The sequence below is a fragment of the Nothobranchius furzeri genome, chromosome 15 (genome assembly GCF_043380555.1).
Source record: "Nothobranchius furzeri strain GRZ-AD chromosome 15, NfurGRZ-RIMD1, whole genome shotgun sequence".
Lineage (NCBI taxonomy): Eukaryota > Metazoa > Chordata > Actinopteri > Cyprinodontiformes > Nothobranchiidae > Nothobranchius > Nothobranchius furzeri.
This window is the reverse complement of record NC_091755.1, coordinates 52,467,069-52,489,633: the sequence shown is the minus strand read 5'-3', so window position 1 is coordinate 52,489,633 and position 22,565 is coordinate 52,467,069. Positions and strand designations below refer to the sequence as shown.

Genomic DNA, 22,565 nt, shown 5'->3' with positions numbered 1-22,565 from the left:
TTTCTATTGAAATTATCTGAGTTTATAGAGCTTGAAAACCATCTGAGACTCCCGACTGAGGAGAGGAGACAAGCGGAGCACACAGAGGGAGAGTATTATGTTTATGTATTTAGCAGACACTTTTGTCCAAAGCGATTTACAAGTGATAATCGGCATATTGCCCTTGAGGCTAACAACAACAACAATAACAACAACAACATGACATCAATCATGGAGAGGAGGGAACAAGGAGTGGACGGTAGAGAGGGGTCGGGTGCAGGGAGGGTGCTAGTTAAGAAGATGCTCTCTGAAGAGCAGGGTCTTCAGGAGTTTCTTGAAAGTCGAAAAGGAAGCCCCTGTTCTGGTAGTGCTTGGTAGGTCATTCCACATTTGTGGAACGATGCATGAGAAGAGTCTGGATTGTCCTGAGCGTGGTGTAGGCACTGCTAGCCGACGATCCTGTGATGACCGGAGCGGCCGGGCCGAGACGTAAGCCTTTGCAAGAGGATTCAGGTAGATGGGAGCCGTACCATCTCGGACTTTGTATGCTAGTGTTAGCAATTTGAATTTGATGCGTGTTGCTAGCGGTAGCCAGTGGAGCTCAATGAACAGAGGGGTGACGTGTGCTCTTTTGGCTGATTGCAGACCAGACACGCCGCTGCGTTCTGGACCATTTGAAGAGGTCTCACAGTCCAGGCTGGAAGACCAGTTAGAAGGGCGTTGCAGTAATTGAGGCGGGAGATGACAGTAGATTGCACCAGGAGCTGGGTGGCATGTTGTGTTAGGTATTATTATATATTAGGGAGGAGGAACCCACAATGGTGGGCGTAGACAAAAACTCATTTGGCAAATATTCTTAATTCTTAAATTCTTTCTGCTGAAATTGCTCTATGTGAGAGGGGCTTTGTGCCAAAATCGGAACAAAAATTTTTTTGTATAGATGACTATAGACCACCTCTACAACTTCATAAAAAGTGTCATAATTTGTCTCGTTGAACTCGCAGACCTAGAACTGCAGGGGTGCTTGTAACCCATAACCAGGTTTGTTTCTATTTCCTTGTGGCAGCTTGTTCTTTAACATAAAAACTATTTAATGATGTATTCTATTGAATTGATCTGTGCTTTAGGAGTACTGGACACCAAACAACCCCATGCAGAACACCATCATCCTTCTTATAGAGCAGATTGTGGTGGCTCTGGGTGGAGAATTCAAGCTCTATCTGCCTCAGCTCATCCCACACATGCTGCGTGTCTTCATGCACGATAACAGCACCGGACGCAGCGTCACCATTAAGGTTTGTTACTCTGGAGATGAGAGAGGGTCCAGAATTACATGAATTCACTCCTAATTTACAGGTTGAGACATCACCTGGGACACGTGGAGGTTTAATTTGAGTTTAAGGTTAGAATTTGTAGAGAAAATACTTCATCTTGTGTTACAATTATAAAAAAATTCAGCAGTAAAAGTTAAATATAAATAGTCATGAACTGAAAAGGGTATCGAGGGTAAATAAATCTAGAAGTTAGAGAATTTAATTAAACAAGATGGAGATTGTAGTCATAGCAACATCTCAGTCTGAAACACACACGCACGCACGCACACACACACACACACACCCAGCAGGGGATTAATAAATAAATAGCTTATTGTGGGAATAATGTTCCTTGAATGCTTTCCTGGCGAAGTGCACAGCAGTCTCTGAATGGTGAAGTCGTTTTCACAAAGCACACGTGGGAATGATGCTATTATAGAAAGAGAGACTTGGTGTTTTGCTGATTTTTAATTTGTTCTGTTGGTGGTTTTTGTGTTCTCGTAGCATTTTTACAGCCCAGCTCTGCCTTTCTTATTGAGGTTAATCAAAATTTATCTTTTGTTTTCACCATTTCTAATAAATAAGAAGATTTGCATTAATTTTTCTATTTTGTCTTCCATATTGGCAAAATATGTTTTTGTTTTTGTTCACAAAGCAATAGAAAAAACAGCAAATAGAAAAAACCTGATAATTTCTATTAAGGTGAAAATTAAATAATCATCTTATTATTCTGCCTGTTTCGAAGAGAAAAATGGGATTTAAGTACATTTTACAGATTTCTTGACCAATTTTAGCATCAAGTAGCAGTTTTTAATTCATTAATCCCTGTAAAAAGTCTAAATGAAACAAATGTGTATAATTTTTTATTCTTTTAAGGTTAGGGATGGCAGCTTGCACATGAAACTCCACCAACATATTGTGACCTGTGGCTTGTTATAAATTACACGGTTAAAGCACATTATCAAGGTTATATTTCAGATTTGATGCAATAAATTCATTTCAGCGGTGCAGCCAAGAAGAGTTTGTGTTTTTAATGTACTGCCATCACTCCCCACGTTTATAACCCAAAGCTGACTCATCGGGCTGCTGCTTTCGCTCTCCATCAGTATTCATCAGCACCAAACAGGTTTAGGCCTTTCACTTGTAATATGTCACTTCAAAGATGCTGTAAACCTGTGAGTAACACGCTCTCTGGTTTCTGCAGCTGCTGCCAATATTTTCAGAACTTTACTTCAAACCCTAAATCATGGGTTTGGGCAGAGAGCACAAAGATGGAATCATGAGCACACAGTCGACTTTTCTTTGGTTCTTCTCGGTCTCAACGTTTACAGTTTTATGTAACTTAGGAGCTCGCAGTCTGGATTGTCTATAAGTCTGGTCTGGGTCTGGAGTCTAATCTCAAGCACGAGATGGGGTTCATAGAACGGGGGATTTGGAGTCGGGTTACCCTCAGGTTCAGAAGAGGGAAGAAGAAAAACACACTTCCATCATTTCATGACACAGTTCAGCTCAGTATCCCACACACTACCACAAATAAATGCCTACACTCCAGCTTCCTGCTGTCTCGCCGTGTGAACTTTAGACATGGGCCGATGGCGCATTATAGTATGTTGATGTAAATGTATATATATATATATATATATATATATATATATATATATATATATATATATATATATACCTACATATATATACATATATATATATATACCTACATATATATACATATATATAATGTGCTCTTGTATTACACCATTGAACCATTTGGAAGCCTTGTGTTTATGCCACCAACTTACCAAAATAAAAGCTTTACTTCAGGTGTACTGGGGGGGGGGGGGGGCAGCAAATAACCATCTCATGGGAAATGTTATAAAGTTATATTCCCTCTCTTCTCTAGCTGCTCATTGCCATCCAGCTGTTTGGTGCAAACTTGGACGACTACCTTCACTTGTTGCTGCCTCCTATTGTCAAGCTCTTTGATGCCCCCGATGTACCACCGCAAGCCCGAAAGTCAGTAAAACCCCAAAGGAAAATTATGAATTGATTAAAAATGTTGGGTGGTGTGGTTGCTTTTACATCATGTTGAAAGTGTAGGGAAATAATATAAGTTACATATCAATGTTGGACATTTTCTCTCCGGTGCATCCCTATTGTTTTATTATGTTTCTGTTTTTACTTCTAAAAACTGGCCCGGAATAGTTCTTCAAACATATGTAAAGTGTGATGCAGCAGTGTGTTTTTGTTTTGCTGCTGTCAACAATATTCAAACCAAGTTTTGTGTTTGTCTTTGTGGCTCAGAGTTGCCTTGGAGACCCTTGACCGGCTGACGGAGTCACTGGACTTCACAGACTACGCGTCACGCATTATACACCCGATTGTCAGGACGCTGGACAGCACGCCCGAGCTGCGTTCCACCTCCATGGACACCCTGTCCTCACTCGTATTCCAGTTAGGAAAGAAGGTAGTCACATCCATCCCTGGAACTGCCTTTTAAATGGCCAACTTCCCTACTGTTGGCTTTACATGAGCAGCACTTTTACCCCCCCTCCAGTCTCTTATTACTTCCTGCCAGACTGCTTATGTCACTCTATCAGCGGGTGTTGGTGTTTATGAGCATGGATGAGGTCACATGTAACCCCGCCTCTCCTCCTGAGCCTTCTACGTTTTACCTCTACACACTTTTATTGTTTGGAGGTCCAACCTCAGACCCACCAGAATTCCTTCCAGCCATGTTTGGCAACAAACACGTCGAGGTGGCGTTTGATGTGAGGCTCTCAGAGGTTAAACGCTCATGCTTCATACCCCATTATTTACTTTATAGTGAAAGGAAAGACGTATCTAGACTACAACACATGCGGCACACATTGACTTTTAAACAACGTTCCTTTCTTCCTGATTTCAGTACCAGATTTTCATCCCTATGGTAAACAAAGTGATGCTGAAGCACAGGGTCAATCACCAGCGATACGACATACTCATATGTCGGATTGTAAAGGTAGGTGCATTCAGATTTTAATGTTAAATCGGTCACACACCTTTCCAGTGTGTCTGTAATTCAGGGGTTTTTTTTTGTGTGTTTTTTTAATCTGCCTGCAATGTAGCTTTGAAATAAATCACTAAACAGTAAAATAAGCATTGTACATTCTTCCTTGTGTTTACCAGCAGCCCCCTCCAGGAGGAAATGCTTTTCTCCATTCAAAAAACATGTTTTGATGCTTTAAACAACTGTTAGCATGTGTGTGGGCTGTGTGTGTGTGGCCTTGGTGTTTATATGTGCATATTTGTGGCCTTAATAGGGTTATACTCTGGCAGAGGAGGAAGAAGACCCTTTAATCTTCCAGCATCGCCAGACTCGTGGTAACAAAGGCGATGCTCTGGTCAGTGGCCCTGTGGAGCCAGGCCCTATGAAAAAGCTTCATGTTAGCACTACTGCGCTTCAGAAGGTGAGAAGAGATAACTAACACTACTTTCTTTGAAATCTGAACTCTTATTTTCACAATGAAGCATAAGAAGTCCTTTGTTTGTTTACCAGCGTTGCTGCAGATGTTGAAAATCAATATGGTAAACAGTTCTGACTGCAAACCCGCAGTTTATTTGAGGAGATGCCATAGAAACCAACAGATCAGCAATACCTTTGAAGAAAAACTCTCAATGAAAGAGCAGAAGAACACACTGAATGCAGACGCCTGTTTTAAGAGCACATGGGGTCATTGGAGTGGTTTGAATACGAGAGTGATGGTTTTTATGCTGTGGTTTCACTCTTTTGAGATCTGGAAAAGCTGGATCTCCCACACGGTTCCAGTGCTGTTTGAAATCAAACAATTGGTCTTGCTTTACAGGCCTGGGGTGCTGCCAGGAAGGTGTCCAAAGATGACTGGCTGGAGTGGCTGAGACGCCTGAGTGTTGTCCTTCTCAAAGAGTCGTCCTCTCCAGCGCTGCGATCATGCTGGTCGCTGGCACAAACTTATATTCCTCTCGCCAGGTACACCATGACTGACATGCCCTCTTTCATCCTCCCACTAGGGTGTCTCCTTTTATTTTAATGCTTGCCATCTGTGATAAGCCACAGAATCTTAGAAAAACACTTAACAATATGAATACATTTAGAGATTTGTGTCAACTTAGATCTCTATTTTAAGTTACACCTGCTTCTTTAAAATGTAACAGTTAGTGATGAAGGGTTCATCATTTGTAATTGCTGTTCCTGTGGTCCACAGAGACCTGTTCAACGCAGCGTTTCTGTCTTGTTGGTCTGAACTGAGTGAAGATCAGCAGGATGAGCTCATCCGGAGCATCGAGTTGGCTCTCACCTCCCAGGATATCGCTGAAGTCACACAGACTTTACTTAATCTGGCAGAGTTCATGGAGCACAGCGACAAGGTGAGTAGGTCAGGGTGTTGGCAAGGATCTGGCGATATGATGTATCCCAATACTAAAAGTCAGAGGGGTTTTGCGATTTTTAAGACTGAATTGAAAAGAAAAATGCAGACCAGACATTATGACATCCATTGTTATTGCAAAATGGTATTCCGTCATAATGATGGTGATAAAAACTGCTGCCACCTAGCAGTCGGAGTTTGAATATACACAAAAGACAAACTGTAAATGTTTGAATGTAAATATTCCAAAAAAACAAAACAATGTTTGAATATTGATTCAGTACCATAACACTAAGTATGGCAATATTTTTGTATATCAATATTTGTCTCACATCCTTGAAGGTGCGCAATAAATGGCAAAAAACTCCCGGCTTTCTAAAATGCACGGCAGATTATTTATTTTTTTCATTTGTTTGTAATCGGTTGCTGTGATTAATTGTAATTTTATATCACAGTGGGATAACACACCAAAATGTTTTGTGCTGATTTAATTAGATTGAACATTGACCGAGTTTAAACTGGTTGAAGCTTTCCATTTCTAAGAAAATAAAACTTACATGTAGCTAAATACTGTTTCAGTCATGCTTATAACACATGTACTATAAAGTGCTTTTCTATAAACCATCATTAGCACGAAAGCATTCAGTGTAGTTACACAAAGGCACGGAAGATTTAAATGCATTATTAATTATATTGATCTTCTAATCTTGAATCACTGTCACATGTTACCATGAGCTCATGTGATTCAGTCAAATGGCCTTTTGGTCTTAAATAAACTCTAAAATGTAGTCGTGTTCTGCATGTTGAATCTTCATAGCAGCACATTATGTGTCTGAACAGTGAACTGAAGTCACCATAAGAGCCGATTGGAAAACAACCCAGGACTTAATAACGCTTCCATTTACAGCAATTATTTGTCACTCAGGTGTTGCTAAACTACCCAGAGAAGGCGTTTCCAGATGGGAAGTTGTCTTCTTCTCTGTTTGACCACACACACTGGGACTGTTACTTTGAACCTGCCATGATTTTGTCTTGATGCAGCATTTTAACAGACTTCAGGTTGGGAGGCCATTGTTAATGCTAAAAGAATTCAAGCATTCCTAGTGAAGATATGACCTTTGGTGTCATATTGTCATCTGAGGATCGATTGCATCAGAATGACTCATTTGTATTTTTCTGGTGGTGTTTTACGTTTCCTTTACCAGGGCCCTCTTCCTCTCAGAGATGATAATGGCATTGTGCTGCTTGGAGAGAGAGCAGCTAAATGTCGTGCCTACGCCAAGGCGCTACATTACAAAGAGCTGGAGTTTCAGAAAGGTCCCTCTCCTCTCATCCTGGAGTCTCTTATCAGGTAGGAGATCCAAAAACCCCAAGAAGTAAACTTACGTGTCTAACTCAATATTTCACTAAATCTAAGGGGAAATGACAAGTGGCCCGTCTCCACTATTGGACTTCTGGGTAATTTTACCGGACCTTCACAACATGCGTGTGTCTCTGTTTCACCGTCCAGTCCCAAAAGAACCATTTTTCCATAACATTTACTCGGAATGACCCAGTACAGTTGTTAGGTGGGACTTGAGTTAAAACTCACTCTGATTGGTTGTGACTCAGTAGGAAATGACATCGGCAGACAACCAGCATTTCAAGAAGGAAGAATCACTGAAGAAGCAGAATAGAAGAAAAAGAATATGAGCTAATTCCATTTTTTTGTTATTTTTTAAAACACAGAAAAGGTTTTTTTTTTTTTTTTTTACCTTGCTGACAGTTTCGTTTGCCGACTACAAAACTTCCTCAGAGCTGACACTGATGGTGGCGTCACTTCCTACTCCGTTTATCCGCGGGCAGCAGAGTACGTTGTCGCCCTCTGCTGCCCGCTCTCCCCAACGGAGTAGGAAGTGATGCCACCATCAGCGCCAGCTCTGAGGAAGTTTTGTAGTCGGCAAACGAAACTGTCAGCAAGGTAAAAATTCTGTGTTTTAAAAAAGAACCAAAAATGGAATTAGAAACTAAACACAGCAAGAACATACCAAAGAAGAATATGAGCTGCTTTAACCCCCCCCCCCCCCCCCCCCCAGCACACACACACACACACACACACACACACACACACACACACACAAACGTCCTCATTTTGGCTGTGCTGTAAAAAAAAGGCTCCTTCTGGTTATTGAACGCCACTTTCTACGTCACTCAGCCACTCTACAGGTCCCCTGAATGGATTAAATTACAGTTGACTTTGACCAAATAAAGCTTATTGATGTCCGTGGACGCCTTTTGGAGCAGATCAGTGAGGTCACTGATGTCTTGGTAAAGTCCTAAAAGAGACGATTTTAGATACAACAGCTGAGAGGCCCGAGCCATCGAATTTTCCTTGTCATCCCCACACACACCACCACCTCACTTATTTGGATGTTGAATTAATAATCAGGTGAGTGATGCATTGGAAGCATTTGGTTAAAACCCATTTCCTCTTAAATCTGATCCTTCAACTAATAAATAGAAAAAACATTATACATATCCTCCTGATCTAAGCCCTTCAATACCTTCTGTCATCTTTTCCATCCCGTCTCTCTCTCTCTCTCTCTCTCTCTCTCTCTCTCTCTCTCTCTCTCTCTCTCTCTCTCTCTCTCTCTCTCTCATTTCATTTCTCTACTATTGGCATGGCAAGGAGAAATCTGTTTTCCAGGCATCTAATTGGACGCCTGCCTCCGTTTCATCTACGAGTGTCTGGACTTGTCTTTCTTTGGAGCCTGTTTTCAATTTCTTGGGAGCCTTGATGATGATGAATGATGGGAGCCGGCACTCTGGTGTTATCCCCATCTGGTTCTCACCTCTCTAGGATTTCCCATGGAAGATTTAGACTAAAGGATGCAAAAGTGCTCTTAAATGTACTCCGTTCTGGCCACATCAGAAATAAAATGTCACTTTTTACAGCGCTCGTTTTGATGACCAGAAAGCATCATTACTTTTAAAGTTCTTGCTGTGAGTCGGTAAGTTTGAAGATGACTCATCTTCTCAGGAGATATTTTTATTGCTCAAATACAGCAGGCTAAATCTTTATTGGTCAGTATTTAATAATTGTAGTTAATATTTATTGAGCTGTTGGCAGTCCCACCTACTCTCCCTCATAATATCATGATGTTTTCTAATCATTAAATAACAAACTACAGCTAAAATTATTTGAAAAAAAAAAAGTGTTTGAACCAACAAGGTCATAAATTAGTGACTTTACTAAAATCAGCAGCTGGAAAATTAAATAAATAATTGTATTTATATGGAGATGCATGACGTTAAACCTAAACTGCAGCCAGCCACTAAGGGAGTTGGTAGGGGGGTTGGTATACTTGGACTGCACGATATTAGGAAAACCTGCCATGCTAAATGACTAAAAGACTAAAAGCAAAAATTGTGATCAAAAGATGTGAGGAAAGGGAAAAGGACAGCAAACAGGAAAATGCAATCAGTGGATCCCTGGAGAAACAGAATCGGCAGAAATAGCAGAACGAAGCTAAGTCAGTGTTTGCTAGCCATCCAAATTAAGCGTCATCCGCATAGGGGGTGGGCATCTAACCTATAAGGACCACCCGATTAGTCTCTATTTGATTTGCCAAACACTTCATGCTTCCTTTTGATTGACAAAAAGCATTATGCCTAGCAAACATTTGAGCTGACAATTCATTGATGTGTTTTCTGTTTTTTGCGTATTGTGCATGATGATACAGCGATGACAGTACATTTGCAATATATTGTGCAGCCCTATGGTATTCTTGAGAAATAATATAAAAACAAGAATTCTTCCAACGGCTGCTGCTGCCTTGCATTTCAGTTTTGACTCGTGTTGCATGAACGTCTCATTCTTTATTGCAGCCTTAAAAGAAAAGAAGTTAACAGAAGTTTTCATTTATTGTAGCTCATCTCATTTTCCCTGCTTTTGCTCAAGGATTCAGTGATACTTTAACAATGATCGCCACTTTAGGCAGTCACATTTACTCAGGTTTAAACCCTCTAGAAAAAGACATTTCACAGCAGCTGATTTCTACATGAAGTTTATTTTTTTTAATTTTTTTTTTACTCTACATTGAAACATTGCATTCCAATGGCAAGTGGTAAATACATCACTGGCTTCATGTATTTATACTGTCTACTAGTACTTTAGGGCTGCTTTTGCTGTAGGGGGTCACACCTTTGTATACCATAAACTCTTAAAATAGAGCAACATTTGTCAGCATCAAACTAACTTTTGCATGCCGTATAGTCATTACGGCATAAAGGACAAATAAATGCCAAACTTTAAGGAATGAATCAAAATTAAGTGAATCCAAAAGTATTCTGTAGAGGAAAAGAAAACCTCTGATGCAGAGCATGTGTGGTCCTATTCTTTCATTTGGCTCATGTACCCTTTGACCTCTGCCCAGAATGTCAGCAGATGACCTAAGGTTAGAGGCTTGAGGCAAAGCTGCCGCTATGAGTTGACCTGAATGGACACAAGAAGTTCTTTTTTTTAATCCAGACTTTAGTATTAGTCACAAAGCAACACAGGATTTATATTTCCGATCAAGTCTTTGGGTTGTTTCTTTTAAAAATATTTTTATTTTAAATCACATGAAACAACATGATAAAAGAGCTGTACATATCTTACAAAGTACACATTTCAATCACAAAAAAACAAGTTTCACAGGAGCCAAATACCAGCCTAACTTCTTTTATATTAAATACTTTTACCATTTTTTTAGTGATTTACATCTGAACCAGTCTGAATTAGTTCTAACTTGTTCCAAAAAAACTCCCTTCTTGTGTTTTTAAAAACAAATGAGAGAAATAATTAAAATCCAGTAGCCCCAAAGGGACAGTGGTTTAAAAAAGCATCTTTGAAATTATTTAACCAAAATATTTTACTGATAAATATACTAAAAATAACTACAATTTACAATCAAACACAACATGAACCATTACACATTCATCTGACTAATTTACCAGACCATCACAAACGGGCATTTCATTCTTTTTGCAGTCAGGTGACAGCCACAGTGTGGCTAGCCTGGTATTGGTGAGATCTCTTGATATTCATACGTATGGTCTTGATCCGGGACGAGCAGCTGAAGCACTCATGGTTGAAAACTCACTGGCCGAATCTTCATCTCGATTTTTTTGAGAGAATAGTTGGGGCCGTGCCAGCCATACCAAGTGATCCCATCTGTGTTCTTTTTGTGCTCACCGTAGCGGTAAAAAACGCCATTCAGGTTGGAGTCAGTGCAGCAGTTGTACCAGTAGCCACCTGGGAGGCATAGAGGGAAAACTATTACACTCACGGCTGACTGGAAGAATAAATCTAGATGCTAATATAACGGGGCCGGTTTGCTTTTACTAGTTTTTCTCTCATCATTTACCTTTACGCAGGGAAGCACAGTCGTCCACACATTTGTCGTTGTCCCTGTTGACGGTGCTGAAGTTGGTGTTGTTGTGGTAGCGCAACGAGTTTCCGGCATTTCCACTGTAATTGGCGATGAAGAGTTTGTAGCTGTTGAGTTCATTACCCAGTGTGAAAAAGCCGTACTCTGCATAGCGTGTCTCTCCTTCCCAGTCCTGCGTTGAGAAAAAAAAACAAGCATGATTTTATGAGGCTTATTTAAAGAAACGTGAGAATATTGGCCCCTGTGGTGTGCATTTCCTTTGACGTATTATTAATGGTCTTACTTTTAGTACTAATAGATGTAAAGTGGTCCTGTCTGCATTTATTTTTACGTCTGGTTACTAATGAATTCACGCATGGTTGAAACCAAATGACCGATGCGCTTTCCAACACATACCTCCATCTCAATCCTGAGCGTGCTGGGCTGCCTGGTTAGACGGAAGATGTGCTCATTGCCCAGCCAGAAGTCTCCACGGACGGATCCAAACCCACTTTTGTACTGCTTCCAGTCACGTTTGAAGGATGTCAGACCAATCTTGCGTCGTTGAATCAGAGTCCAGCCGCCGCCGTTTGTCTCCATATCACAAAAGACCTGAAACGAAAGAGCATTTGTTTTTCTTTAGCTGCATTGATGTAAAAAGGATGACTAATCATACTATGCAATTTAGATCATAGTCTGTCTTACGCTGAGCTCAGGTGTGCCCAGAAACTCATCTTTAGGCAGTTTGTATTCGCCGGAGATTTTGTAGCTTTTGCCGTAAAGGGATGCACAGTCGTATATGGCATCTGGAAAAGAAGAAGATTGGAAGTTGTGTTAAAACCAAACGTAGTTTTGTGGAAACTGCTGTAAAATGCAGCTTTATAGGTCATCTGATTGACTTGACAGATGCAAAAATGTCGTTTAATTTCCATTTATGAAAGTAACGTTTGCACAGTGAGTTTTGCAGAGCACTCCTGGTCCAAAAAGTGACTATGTGGTCACAACGGAGCAGTGAGCCTTATACCTGATGTCATACGGAAACCTTCCATGTCTTCTAATCAGTTCATCTCTTCCTGTCCTGCTCTCCACTCAGGTTTGAGAAAGGGTCCTGTGTTCTCATTTGCTTGTGCTAGACCACACAGTGAAGGTAGTGAAATAATAAATGATGTAATGGCTGGCTGTGCAGCAGCCAGCACTGATTACTGGTGGCGTGTTGGAAATGAGCTGATTGGGGGATAAGATTTGGCTTTGATGGAGCCATTTATTGACAGCCTTACAGATGGGACTCAGTGACTCCAAATGAATACTTTTAACCTCTGTTGGGCAGCTCAGTGTGTGCACTGTAATCAACCCCACCACTGATTCCCAGCAGCTGACTGGAGCCCGCAAAGCAATGAACAAGGCTGATCATAGTACTTTGCAGCAAAAACAAATATACGATTCTGTGTGGACACTAGTTTGCACTTTTCAAAAATGACTCACATCTCATTGATTTGACAGTTTGTGAAAATTTTCACAATTTGTCTTCTGACTGTTTTAAAAATGTACTTTTATCTACATTAATAAAATAGATATTCAGTTGAGTGACATAATAGTTTTTTGCCATTCTTTTAACAACTGTTTGCAGATAAAACTTAGACAAAGGACTCACCTGATGAAGTCTGAGTAGCCGACTGCAGAGTTTGCAGCTGCATGATCTCCACGCGGTTGTTGACCTCTGAGTACTTGCTCTCTGCCTCTGTGACCCGATTATCTAGCTGCTGCTTCTGCTTGTCCAGCTCCATTATTTGCCTCACAACATTAATCAAGTCTGTCTCCTGCTTGCGACTCAGCTCCTCGAGGATGCTGGTCAGATTGGCCACCTGAACTTTGAGAGTGCGCACTTCATCGCAGCACTGACCCTTAGCGATCTTTGGAGGCGCCGGTTTCTTCTTGGGATTCTGAGCTTTAGTCTCTGTCAACAGAATCAATGCAACCACCAAGGCTACGTTACTGAAATTCATTTTTGTCTTTTTTAGATTTAAAAATTATGCAGTCCTTCTGTTTCTAGTAAGGGTTTTTGTAGCAGCGCCCGTGTAGCTAACAGAAGTGTTGAGTTCAGGTTTTCCCTTTGTGCAGCAGCTCACCGATGGTTTGTCCTCATTCCTTAGAGAAACCCTCCTCTGGGTGAGCATCTTAAATAGTTTGCATTTGGGTCCTCCCCCTCCTTACTGGTGTGTTGACCCTCTCCAACCCTGTGGGTGGAGGACCTTTTTCAACCCTTTCCCCCCTCTCTCTCCACTACGTAACTGCTCATTTTACTTTCACTCACTGTACAGGAATCGCCCACTCCATCAGGTCCTTAGCGTTTCTCGGCAGCAATCGTTTTGTTGCCTGATGCTGGAAGAACATCCTAAATGAAATAAAACCAGAGCTGCTGCCTAAACTTGTTGCATTTGTAACAAGGCTTCAACTTTATTGAGAGCTGAAATATCATTTAGACATTCTGGATGGCTGTTTCGTGTTGTGGAGCAGCTGGAGGTGATTTCCTTGTCTGTTGTCACACTTAAGTTATCACGTTAATTTGTCCTTAGGCCTCACCACGTTTCTTGTGAATTTGCCGAGAAACGTGTGAAGTCACTAAGTACTCTTAATTGTGGGTTTGGTGTTCTGTTGATGCCACCTTTTTGGCAGATGCTTAAGAAGTTTTATTTTTTTTTTCACCACCACTAAACTTTTCAGTCACAAAAAGATTAACTTAAAACCTTTAGGAAAAAATAATGACATCAAAACGGGTTGAATTTAGTTGGATAAAAATAAAATTATAAATGACCCGCACTTGTATAGTGCCTGTGTGAGTCAGAGGACTCAAATGTGCTTTACACTGTGGTGAATCATTCACCCATTCACATTCACACACTGGTGGTGATGAGCTACACGGTAGCGTAAGCCACCCTGGGGCTCACTTACAGAGGCGAGTCTACTGAGCGCAGGCGCCACCGTCCCTCCGACCACCACCAGCAAGTACGGGGGGTGGGGGGGTAAAGTTTCTTGCCCAAGGACACAACAGCTGGAAAAAACTGTATCTTCGTCATCTTCATTTATAACCTAAGTGCCCTTTAGCAACCTCTGTGTGGTTTTAGACCTGTAGAAAGGAGTTCTATGTAGTCACGGGTGAGAAGCCAGGTATCAAATCAATCAAACTTTATTTATAAAGGTAGAATAATTTACTGATTTTTTAATTAATTTTTAGTAAGATATTTAAAAAAGGCTCAACTGCATCTTTGTGTAGAACAAGGGTCTTCAACCATTACAGTCCAATGAGCCATTTTCCCATGCAGCAAAACAAAAGTTTAATTTAGAGCCGTATATGTTTCTTGGTCTTCTGAGAAAGGACAACTTCTCATTTTTGATGAATGTCTACAGTAGTATATGTTGTACACTAGGAACGTCACCGCTTCTGAATTGTCTTCCCTTTAAAACTCCAAATGAGAAATATCTCACAAAACTTTCTTGTCTCCTTTTTGTCATTTCCTGTTCTCGGAAGTCAAACAACAAATCTTGCATTGAATAAAAAAAAACAGTATTAGGTTGTTAGTTTTTAATTAATTAACTTATTTGTGCAACCAGCTTATGTGACATTGGTGTTCAGTATGTGAATTTATTATTAGTTTGTTACAACAGTTACTTTAGCCTCATCTACTCCAAGTTTACCACCAGTAATAAGAACTAATACACTTAAGTGTGAGACAAATCTGTATTTTAGCTGATTTTTTTAATAACAGCAAACTCGGAGATGCCAGCTGTGGTTGAAAAGGTCGATGGAATATCAGAACCATGGAGCAAAATACAAAGCTGGTCAGTTAAACAGGCATTTACATTTTACATTACATAATCTGACACCACCAGTTTAACTTTATATGTTGGAAAGTTTTTTTTCCTCATCCAGATTTTAAAAGGCCAACTGTTTTGGCAAGCACCATATCACACCTGCACTTTTTCAGACAAGCACAAAAAAAGGCTAAGCAAGTTTTTCTCATCTTTGTATCAAGAGAACAGCAGTTTTGTGAATTTAAAAGATTCTTGTCTTTTTCCAAAGAATTACATAATACAAACCTTCTTTCTTTTATGTGTAAATGGGTTGGCACTGACCATTTGGATGTTGAGTCCTCCTTTTTCCTACTTCTTCCTAGGCTGAACACAATGTCTTGGAAATGAGAAAATGTTCAAACGACTTTCTACGTTTGATGATGACCTGTTTGTCTTCCCGTAAGTCTTAACCTTAAGGCATCGACGTGCGTCAGTGTCTTTTGGTAAAAAGACGATCAGTTTCTTTCCTGCTTCTCTCTGTGCTAACTGCTCAGTGAGTCACATTTTATTCCAAGCAGAGCTTCCCAGAGGCATCTCTGTTTTCTCTGGACCTGGACTTTGTCACCATGACTCGATGGAATCTTTAATATTTATGCATTAAAAACGCAAACCAACTAAAGCATTGCCATGTGACAGTTACATCCTCTAAAAGTGCATACATTTGATTAAACTAAGGTTTTTCCTTGTTGCTGATCCTGTTTATCAAAAAGTGATCACAGCTGTTTGCAGTGAGCATTTTTACAGATGCAAATCTGTTACCTTCAACGCCAAAACTATCAAAACAAAGCGGAGACTCGCCTCTTACATCAGGAAGAATCCGCGTGTTTCGAGCGTTATCCGTTCTTTCATGATCCGTAGTCGAAATGTGATCGGCAGAAGTTTTTCCGGTTCGCGCCTCACTTTGTTTTACAGCAGCAGCAACATGGATTTTCTGTTTCCTGATCACGTGATGTGAGATGAACACGGATAAAGATCGGCCTTAGAGCTGGAGTGTTTGTTCTCACGGTGCGGGGTCTCGTTCCAACGCCCACACAGTAAAAAAATGCAAATGACAACTTTAGTCGTGATTGGCAGTGACTGGTTGGATTTAAAATGAGGACTTTTGTCATCACTGGCAGTGAATGAGTGAATGTTCAGGATGAGCGTTTGGCCCTCCAAATCTTAAGCCATGGTTGCTGATCTGCAAAAGGTGGAATACTCCAATTGGGCTGAGGTAGAAGATTTGTGTCCTGCTCATGAGTGATTGATGGACTGATAATTCAAGATGTTATGATCAGGGCACTGCTTTTGTCTGTGTTGGTGCAGAAGGGAGTCGGTGTCCAAGTGAATACAGGTTCCAATTCTATGGTCACAAGATTTGAGTTTGGACACAGGCTGACAGTTGCCAGGGAAGAATGTAAGACCTTTCCAGCAGTGCCTGCTCAATGCAGCTCGACCTGGTTTTCCCCAGCTCCAAGGCGTTTCTATTAGCAACGGGTCCCAGGTACTCCCCCCCCCCCCCATCTATTACTTGCTTTGAAGTGGCCTCAAGCATATCGTGCCAGCCTGAAAACGCGATGTTAGTCACTGATTGGCTCCTCACAGACTTTTCCAGTTCTCTTCTTTTCTGAGCCTAACAAAAAGCCAGCTACTGAAGAATGCTCAACATCACCACCATTTTCTTCAGTGTTGCGTTGTGTTGTGTTTTTTGTGTTGAATACAGATCACCTCAAACTACTTTTCAATCTCTGGGGTCCACCCTGCTATGGCGAGCCCCACCAGTAGACCACCACTAAATTTGTTTCTCATTTTTAATGGAAAACCTCCAGAACTGTTTAGCGTAGTCACGTCGAGCCACGCCGAGAGGTAGGAAAAGGCCAAAAGTGTCTATAAGCTAATAAAAAATCAGCTCATTTTAACCTTGGGCTTCAAACAAGCTATTGTAGCGTCACATAAAAATATTCTAGCGAGCAGAATTGGCTTCTTAGCTAAACCTGGTCACGTTTAAGGGCTAAATAAACTTTACACAATGAGGGACACAATATGCGCTAGGGCATTCTCCTGCTCAGAGTGTTTGGTGCCTAAGCTTGGTTTATGCTTGACGCATTCACTTTCCACGCGGTGATGTGGCTCGCGGATGGAACGCGCTTCACAACTCGCAGTGTTTATGGTTCGTGCGGCTCGTCTCTGCGGTGAGCCAATATTCTCCCAAACTGTAGGGGGCAGCATGGAGCTCTACAGCAAGCATCCAACACTACACCATAGTAGAAGTAGAAATTACTGTTTACAACATGGCATTTCAGCATTTTTAACAGGGTTCTCATCTTTTCCGACAGTGCGAGTTACTTCTCTCCAAGAATTATTAACAACATGTTGATCACGGTGATCTTTGAGAGCTGAGTCATACAAATGTCTGTATTTACGAACCTCTGCCATACTAGTTCATGCCGGTCCACCATGTTTTTCCGCGTCCGTCCGTCCGCGTGGTTAGAAATTTTCCGAGGTGCGCGTTGCGGAAATTCTGGGCCGTGCGGAGGCGCGGTGGAGGGGCGTGGTTGTTAAAATGACGCAACTTTTCCCCGCGGAGCCGTGCGGACCTTGCGGACGCGTCAAGCATAAACCAACCAAGCCAGGCATTGCTGCCAGGTGTCATCCAAATTGAGCCCAGGCCAGAACCATGACTGCTTGTGCACCATACTACAGCCCTGTAGATGGAACCAACAGTACAGGAGAGGAAAATAATGGATTAGGATCATCTTTTTTGAAGTTTCTCCAGCATTGTGCAAAAACATTTGCCATGTTGTATTTCCTCTGAGATCTATTTTGTGAAACTGATACTTTAACCAGTTGTTTTGCAGGACTGAAGACAAAAAACACTCGACGTGTAGAAATGCATTTAATTTATCCTCATTTTTTTCCTGGTTTCTGTGAATGTGTTTTTGGGCTAGTTATGGCCGGGGTTACCAATCTGGTGCTCCCAGGAACCATATCATGTGCCCACAGGTCTTGTCTCCAAATAGCACAAGTCTGAAATAAAATAGACAAAATCTGCTGCCACCAGTTTTAATCAGAAATGCATTAATGTAGATTTTAAAACCACAAATTTCAAACACATAATACATAAAGGTTCATTTAACTCTGATCTATTCTAGTTCAAAAGTCACTATTGTGTGATATAGCCCTTCCTGTGGCTCAGTACCCATGCATTAGCGCTCAGCTTCACAAAGGTTGGTGACCCCTGAGCTATGATTATGACTTTGGGGTAATAGGTAGTTATTGCTAACTATAATTAATAAAACTGGAAAGATGTTTTGTAGGTTTGTTTCTAGTCAAGAACACAGGTTAGTCAATTGAAATTTAACAAAGCAAAAATAAAGGCTGCAAAGAATTGACAGATTTCAGTAGAAGAACTTATCATTTCACCTAAAAGAATTCAATATGTGATCCATGGAAGTTGCAGTTCTTCCAAAAATAACTGTGTAAGGATCTTTATGCATCATTGTCCACTAAACAGTATTCCAGTGCGGTGATCATTCTGCATTTTTCTTTTTTGGGGGGTCACTGGAGACACTTTGTTCTGTTTTAGCCTCTTGACCTGAAAGTGAGGATCTCAGAGGACACATACATACTTCAGCCATGACCCAAGGTGGGCGATAGTTTGGGTGTACACCGGCATCGAATGGTTTCTCCGGCTGATGTCTCAGCAGCCCCTTCCTTGAGGAAAAAGAAGAAAAACATAAAAATGTCATGTTAAGTTATGGAATTGTGGAGTGGCTCGTTTTTCTCTGGACTATAACGTTAACAGGCACATTTTGTCCTGGGATTGTTTTTATCCTCTTTGTGACAAAAATTTGTAATAAAAACCTGTTTTTTTGTTTTCCTTTCAAAGTAATCCTTTGGTTATATCAGGCATCATGGATAAATCATTATCAAAGCAAATAATTAGTGTCACACATGACATCATTGTGCTTAGGACATCTTTTTTTGCCTCTGTCACTTTAAAGGTGTTATACTCTGCTTTCCCTTAAAACCTATGGAGGAGAAAATTGTAAGTTTTGTTGATGATTACCATACCATACTGTGCCGTACCAGCTTTATTTTTAAAAGAGGTTAAAAATGCCACAGCAAAGTCGCACAACGTGCTGAGCATACACGTTGACATCTCCATAAAGTTAAATGAATCACACATTTAAAAGAACAAAAGAATGAAAAACACTGTGATTTTCAAAGGAATCCAACAGTTCAGACACAGCCAGATGTATAACAGAAGTTGCAGCATAGATCCACTTTCCTGTGCAAAAGCTAGACGATAAAAGTGGGTTTTCAGGCTTGATTTGAAAAGTGGAAGCGACTTGGCCTGCCTAATGTGCAAGGGAAAAGTATTCCACAGTCTGAGGCCTGAGATTACAAAGGCCCTTTCCCCCCTAGTAACACATCACACTTTTAGAACTTTGAGTAACAATTGATCTGCTGATCTCACGAGATTGAGTATAAGTATGATGGGATCATGGTGTTTATAGCTTTAAACACAAATAAAAGGATTTTTAATTTGATCCTGAACAAGATTGGCGGTCAGTGTAGTGAGGCCAGAACTGATTGTGGTCCAATCTACACGTCCCAGTCAAAAAGCGCGCAAACATCCCAGAGCAGCCTGAGAAATGCCTTTAAGCAAGCCGTTACAGTAAACCAATATTGATGTTACAAAGGCATCTACTACTATCTGCATGCATTGTCTGGAGAAAATGGATTTTATTTTGGTTAGATGTCTCAAATGGAAAAATCTGTATTTCACCATCAAGTTCACCTGGCTGTCCAGTTTCATCTGTGGGTCTATCTTAACTGCCAGGTTTGTAAGGGTGGTCTTAGAGGTTTTGAACTGCTGGGTGTTATAGGATCAATTCAACATCACAATATATTGAGCAGTTCACCTCGATAAGGATAAATAGATGATTACTACCCGTACAGCGGTGGTTAGCAGAAGCTGCTTCTCCCCACCCGTACCCACTGCTTCAGCATTTGAATCATCCTGTCTTTCCCTTCTTGTTACGAACCGGTTGGGTTGGAGTCCTGCGACTCCTCTCCATGCAGTTTGTAGAACAGCATCTTAAGGGAATATAATCATCGGCAAACTACATACATCTTTTAATTTTTTTCCAAATACCTAATGTATTCATGAGGGCAGAATGACATCGATATTAGACGTACATTTTGGTAAGGGTAAATTTTCTGTATTTTACCCGTCTTTATTTTCAATTGAGAATCTTTGTTTTATTTAGTTGAAATCTCTATTTAAGATATAATATATTGTAAGTATCTCACACACATCTAGCACCTTATTAACTGTATCTACATTCTACAAAGGACTTATCTTATTTCCTCTTTCATACATAAAATGGTTATCTGTTTATAAGATTGTATTTTTTTTGTTTTCAGCTCTTTTCTTGATTTTCCAGGTTTTTAGGGCCAGTGTGTTGCCCTTGCACAAACCCTGATTCTTCAGTTGAATGATACATGTCTAGACTTTGATTTTAGTCACAAAAGTAATTCCAGTACTTGTTTTTTTTATGTTGCTAAACAATTATACAAATATTCTTCAGGTTCTCTTCTGTCGTTCATGTCTGATTCATGTGTCAACAGTCAGTAGTACAGTATAATTTTCTTTCAAAACCCAATATCCAGCTGTAAAAATGGGAATGTTTGGAGTCTATTAATGTCAGTCATTTTCCTGTTGTGTCTGACAGATGTCTGAATGAGATTGTCTGAGCGGGAGAGAAAGTAGCTGAAGTTTGTGCTAGGCTGGTCACTAAGCTACAAGGAACACATTTGACTGAATGAAAATTGTCTTTATTTTAAGAGAGAAAAAATATTTTCTGATGCTTTTGTTTATCTTTTTATCAATTATCATATTATCCAGTTCAGCAAATGTTAGTGATTCATTCATTTTTCTTTCTTGTGTTGAGAAATTGTGCAGATCCAGGGTTCTTTGTAACATTTCGACTTGTTTTCCTGTAAACACTCGCTCATCTTGGAGGTTATTCTTTTGGTCTGGAAGAGTGATATGTTTAAACTATGTTCTCATTTGTTGTGTACTTGTGGAAGGCCTGCACAGTGTAAACACCCTCCTTCAAGGCACTAAATAGATCGCTTCCTTTTTATCCCTTTTTCTCTGGAATATTAGTGATTGCAATTTGGCTGGTCTGTGCATGAACAACACATTCTCACACCCTAAGCGTCAAAAACAAACGCTTGGTCAGCCACCCTCCACGTCAGACCCCAGACGCCAAAAGTGCCCTTTTTCGTTACTTATGTGCGAAAAGGGGTTTTCCCCTTTTGTAACTAAAGATCCCAATGCAGCGTAAAACTGACGTGATTAGATCCGCTGATGCGGCACCGAACCAGCTCATTTAACCGCACCTAAACCTTAACGTTTCACTATTTATAACCTTCCCCTCTCCCTCATCCTAACCTTAACCCTCTTGCTACCTAAAACGTTACTCTCACTGTGATCAAGCCTTTGTTTCCCGTGCATTCTGACTCTGACAGTCAGAGTCTGACTGTGAATTTTCGTATTTGCCGCCCAAGGGGAACGTTAGAACATACCATCTGGGGAGGTTACACATACCCTCTACTTTTAACCTCCACCTTGGTAGTTGAAACCTCCCCCTCGCGTTGGCTCGGTCCAAACTCGACCAATGACGAGGCGGCTCCCGCCATTCACTTCATAGAGCCGGCTTTTAGAGCGAGCGACACATCACTAACGTGTTCGCTGGCAAGATTGTTAAGGTTAGGATGGGGGTGAGGGGAAGGTTAAATAAGAGGATAAGGTTAAGGTGAGGTACAATGAGCTTGTTTGGTGCCAGTGTAACGCTGCATTGGGATGCAACGGTAGCGGACATCCCATCGCTTCAGTTTTACGCTGCATTGGGATCTGCAGTCAAATAAGGGAAAAACCCCTTTTCGCACATAAGTAACGAAAAAGGGCACTTTTGGCGTCTGGGGTCTGACGTGGAGGGTGGCTGACCAAGCGTTTGTTTTTGACGCGCTGGGAGTGAGAACGTGTTGGCATGAACGTTGTTTGAGTAGGAGTCCCAAAGAAATGTCAAACTGCAGTCGTCTTTTTGTTTTCATTCTGCATGTAATAGAAGCAGCTCACAAGGAATATTTTATAGCTTTTGTCCAACTCTCTACCAGTTGGACATCTCTGTTTTAACATACAGAATAAACCAAATGAAATGTTCTATCATGTTTTTGGAAATGTCTGCGCACCTTAAGTTTCACTTAACCCACTTCATTCAGCCTTGGTTTCAAGCTTCGATTTATATCTCTTTATGCTACATTGACCAAGCTTACACACCAATTTTAAATTTTAGACTTTCATTAAAAGTGTTATGAGTAAGAATTTTACAGTTAAAGAATTGCAAAACAGTGAAAGGAAGGTTGCATTGAAACAATTTCCTTCTCAGCCAGCTGACTGGTTAGCAGTTTTTTTTTCTTTTTGCAAAAAGCCAAAGTGGGTCGTAGTCTTTGTGTACAGTCTGTGAGCGTGCACAGTTGCGAAGTCTGCCAGCAAATCTGCTACGCTGGTATTTATAAATCGACACGAGTCGATAAAAAACACCAGAGTTAACAGTGTGTTAACCAGTAGAAGGAGCAACGTAGAAGTTGTTCTTGTACCC

The 22,565-nt window shown here is 40.8% G+C and overlaps 2 protein-coding genes across 2 annotated transcripts in view; one reads left to right on the top strand and one right to left on the bottom strand.

Annotated features, from left to right (window-relative positions):
- The window catches only part of mtor (mechanistic target of rapamycin kinase), an 88,174-nt gene that overhangs the window by 18,926 nt on the left and 46,683 nt on the right, over positions 1–22,565 (top strand). The window contains exons 21-28 of the mRNA XM_015968523.3: positions 1,107–1,274; positions 3,190–3,302; positions 3,591–3,753; positions 4,195–4,287; positions 4,589–4,735; positions 5,132–5,274; positions 5,510–5,672; positions 6,877–7,022. Coding sequence (XP_015824009.1) covers positions 1,107–1,274; positions 3,190–3,302; positions 3,591–3,753; positions 4,195–4,287; positions 4,589–4,735; positions 5,132–5,274; positions 5,510–5,672; positions 6,877–7,022 — 1,136 coding nt within the window. The remainder of the gene's footprint in view (positions 1–1,106; positions 1,275–3,189; positions 3,303–3,590; positions 3,754–4,194; positions 4,288–4,588; positions 4,736–5,131; positions 5,275–5,509; positions 5,673–6,876; positions 7,023–22,565) is intronic.
- Positions 10,239–13,205, bottom strand: angptl7 (angiopoietin-like 7). The gene is made up of 5 exons (XM_015968524.3): positions 12,713–13,205; positions 11,767–11,867; positions 11,479–11,673; positions 11,059–11,254; positions 10,239–10,946 (listed from the first exon to the last, which is right to left on the bottom strand). The coding sequence occupies exons 1-5, from the start codon at positions 13,062–13,064 to the stop codon at positions 10,777–10,779; spliced, it is 1,014 nt and encodes a 337-aa protein (XP_015824010.1). The 5' UTR covers positions 13,065–13,205; the 3' UTR covers positions 10,239–10,776.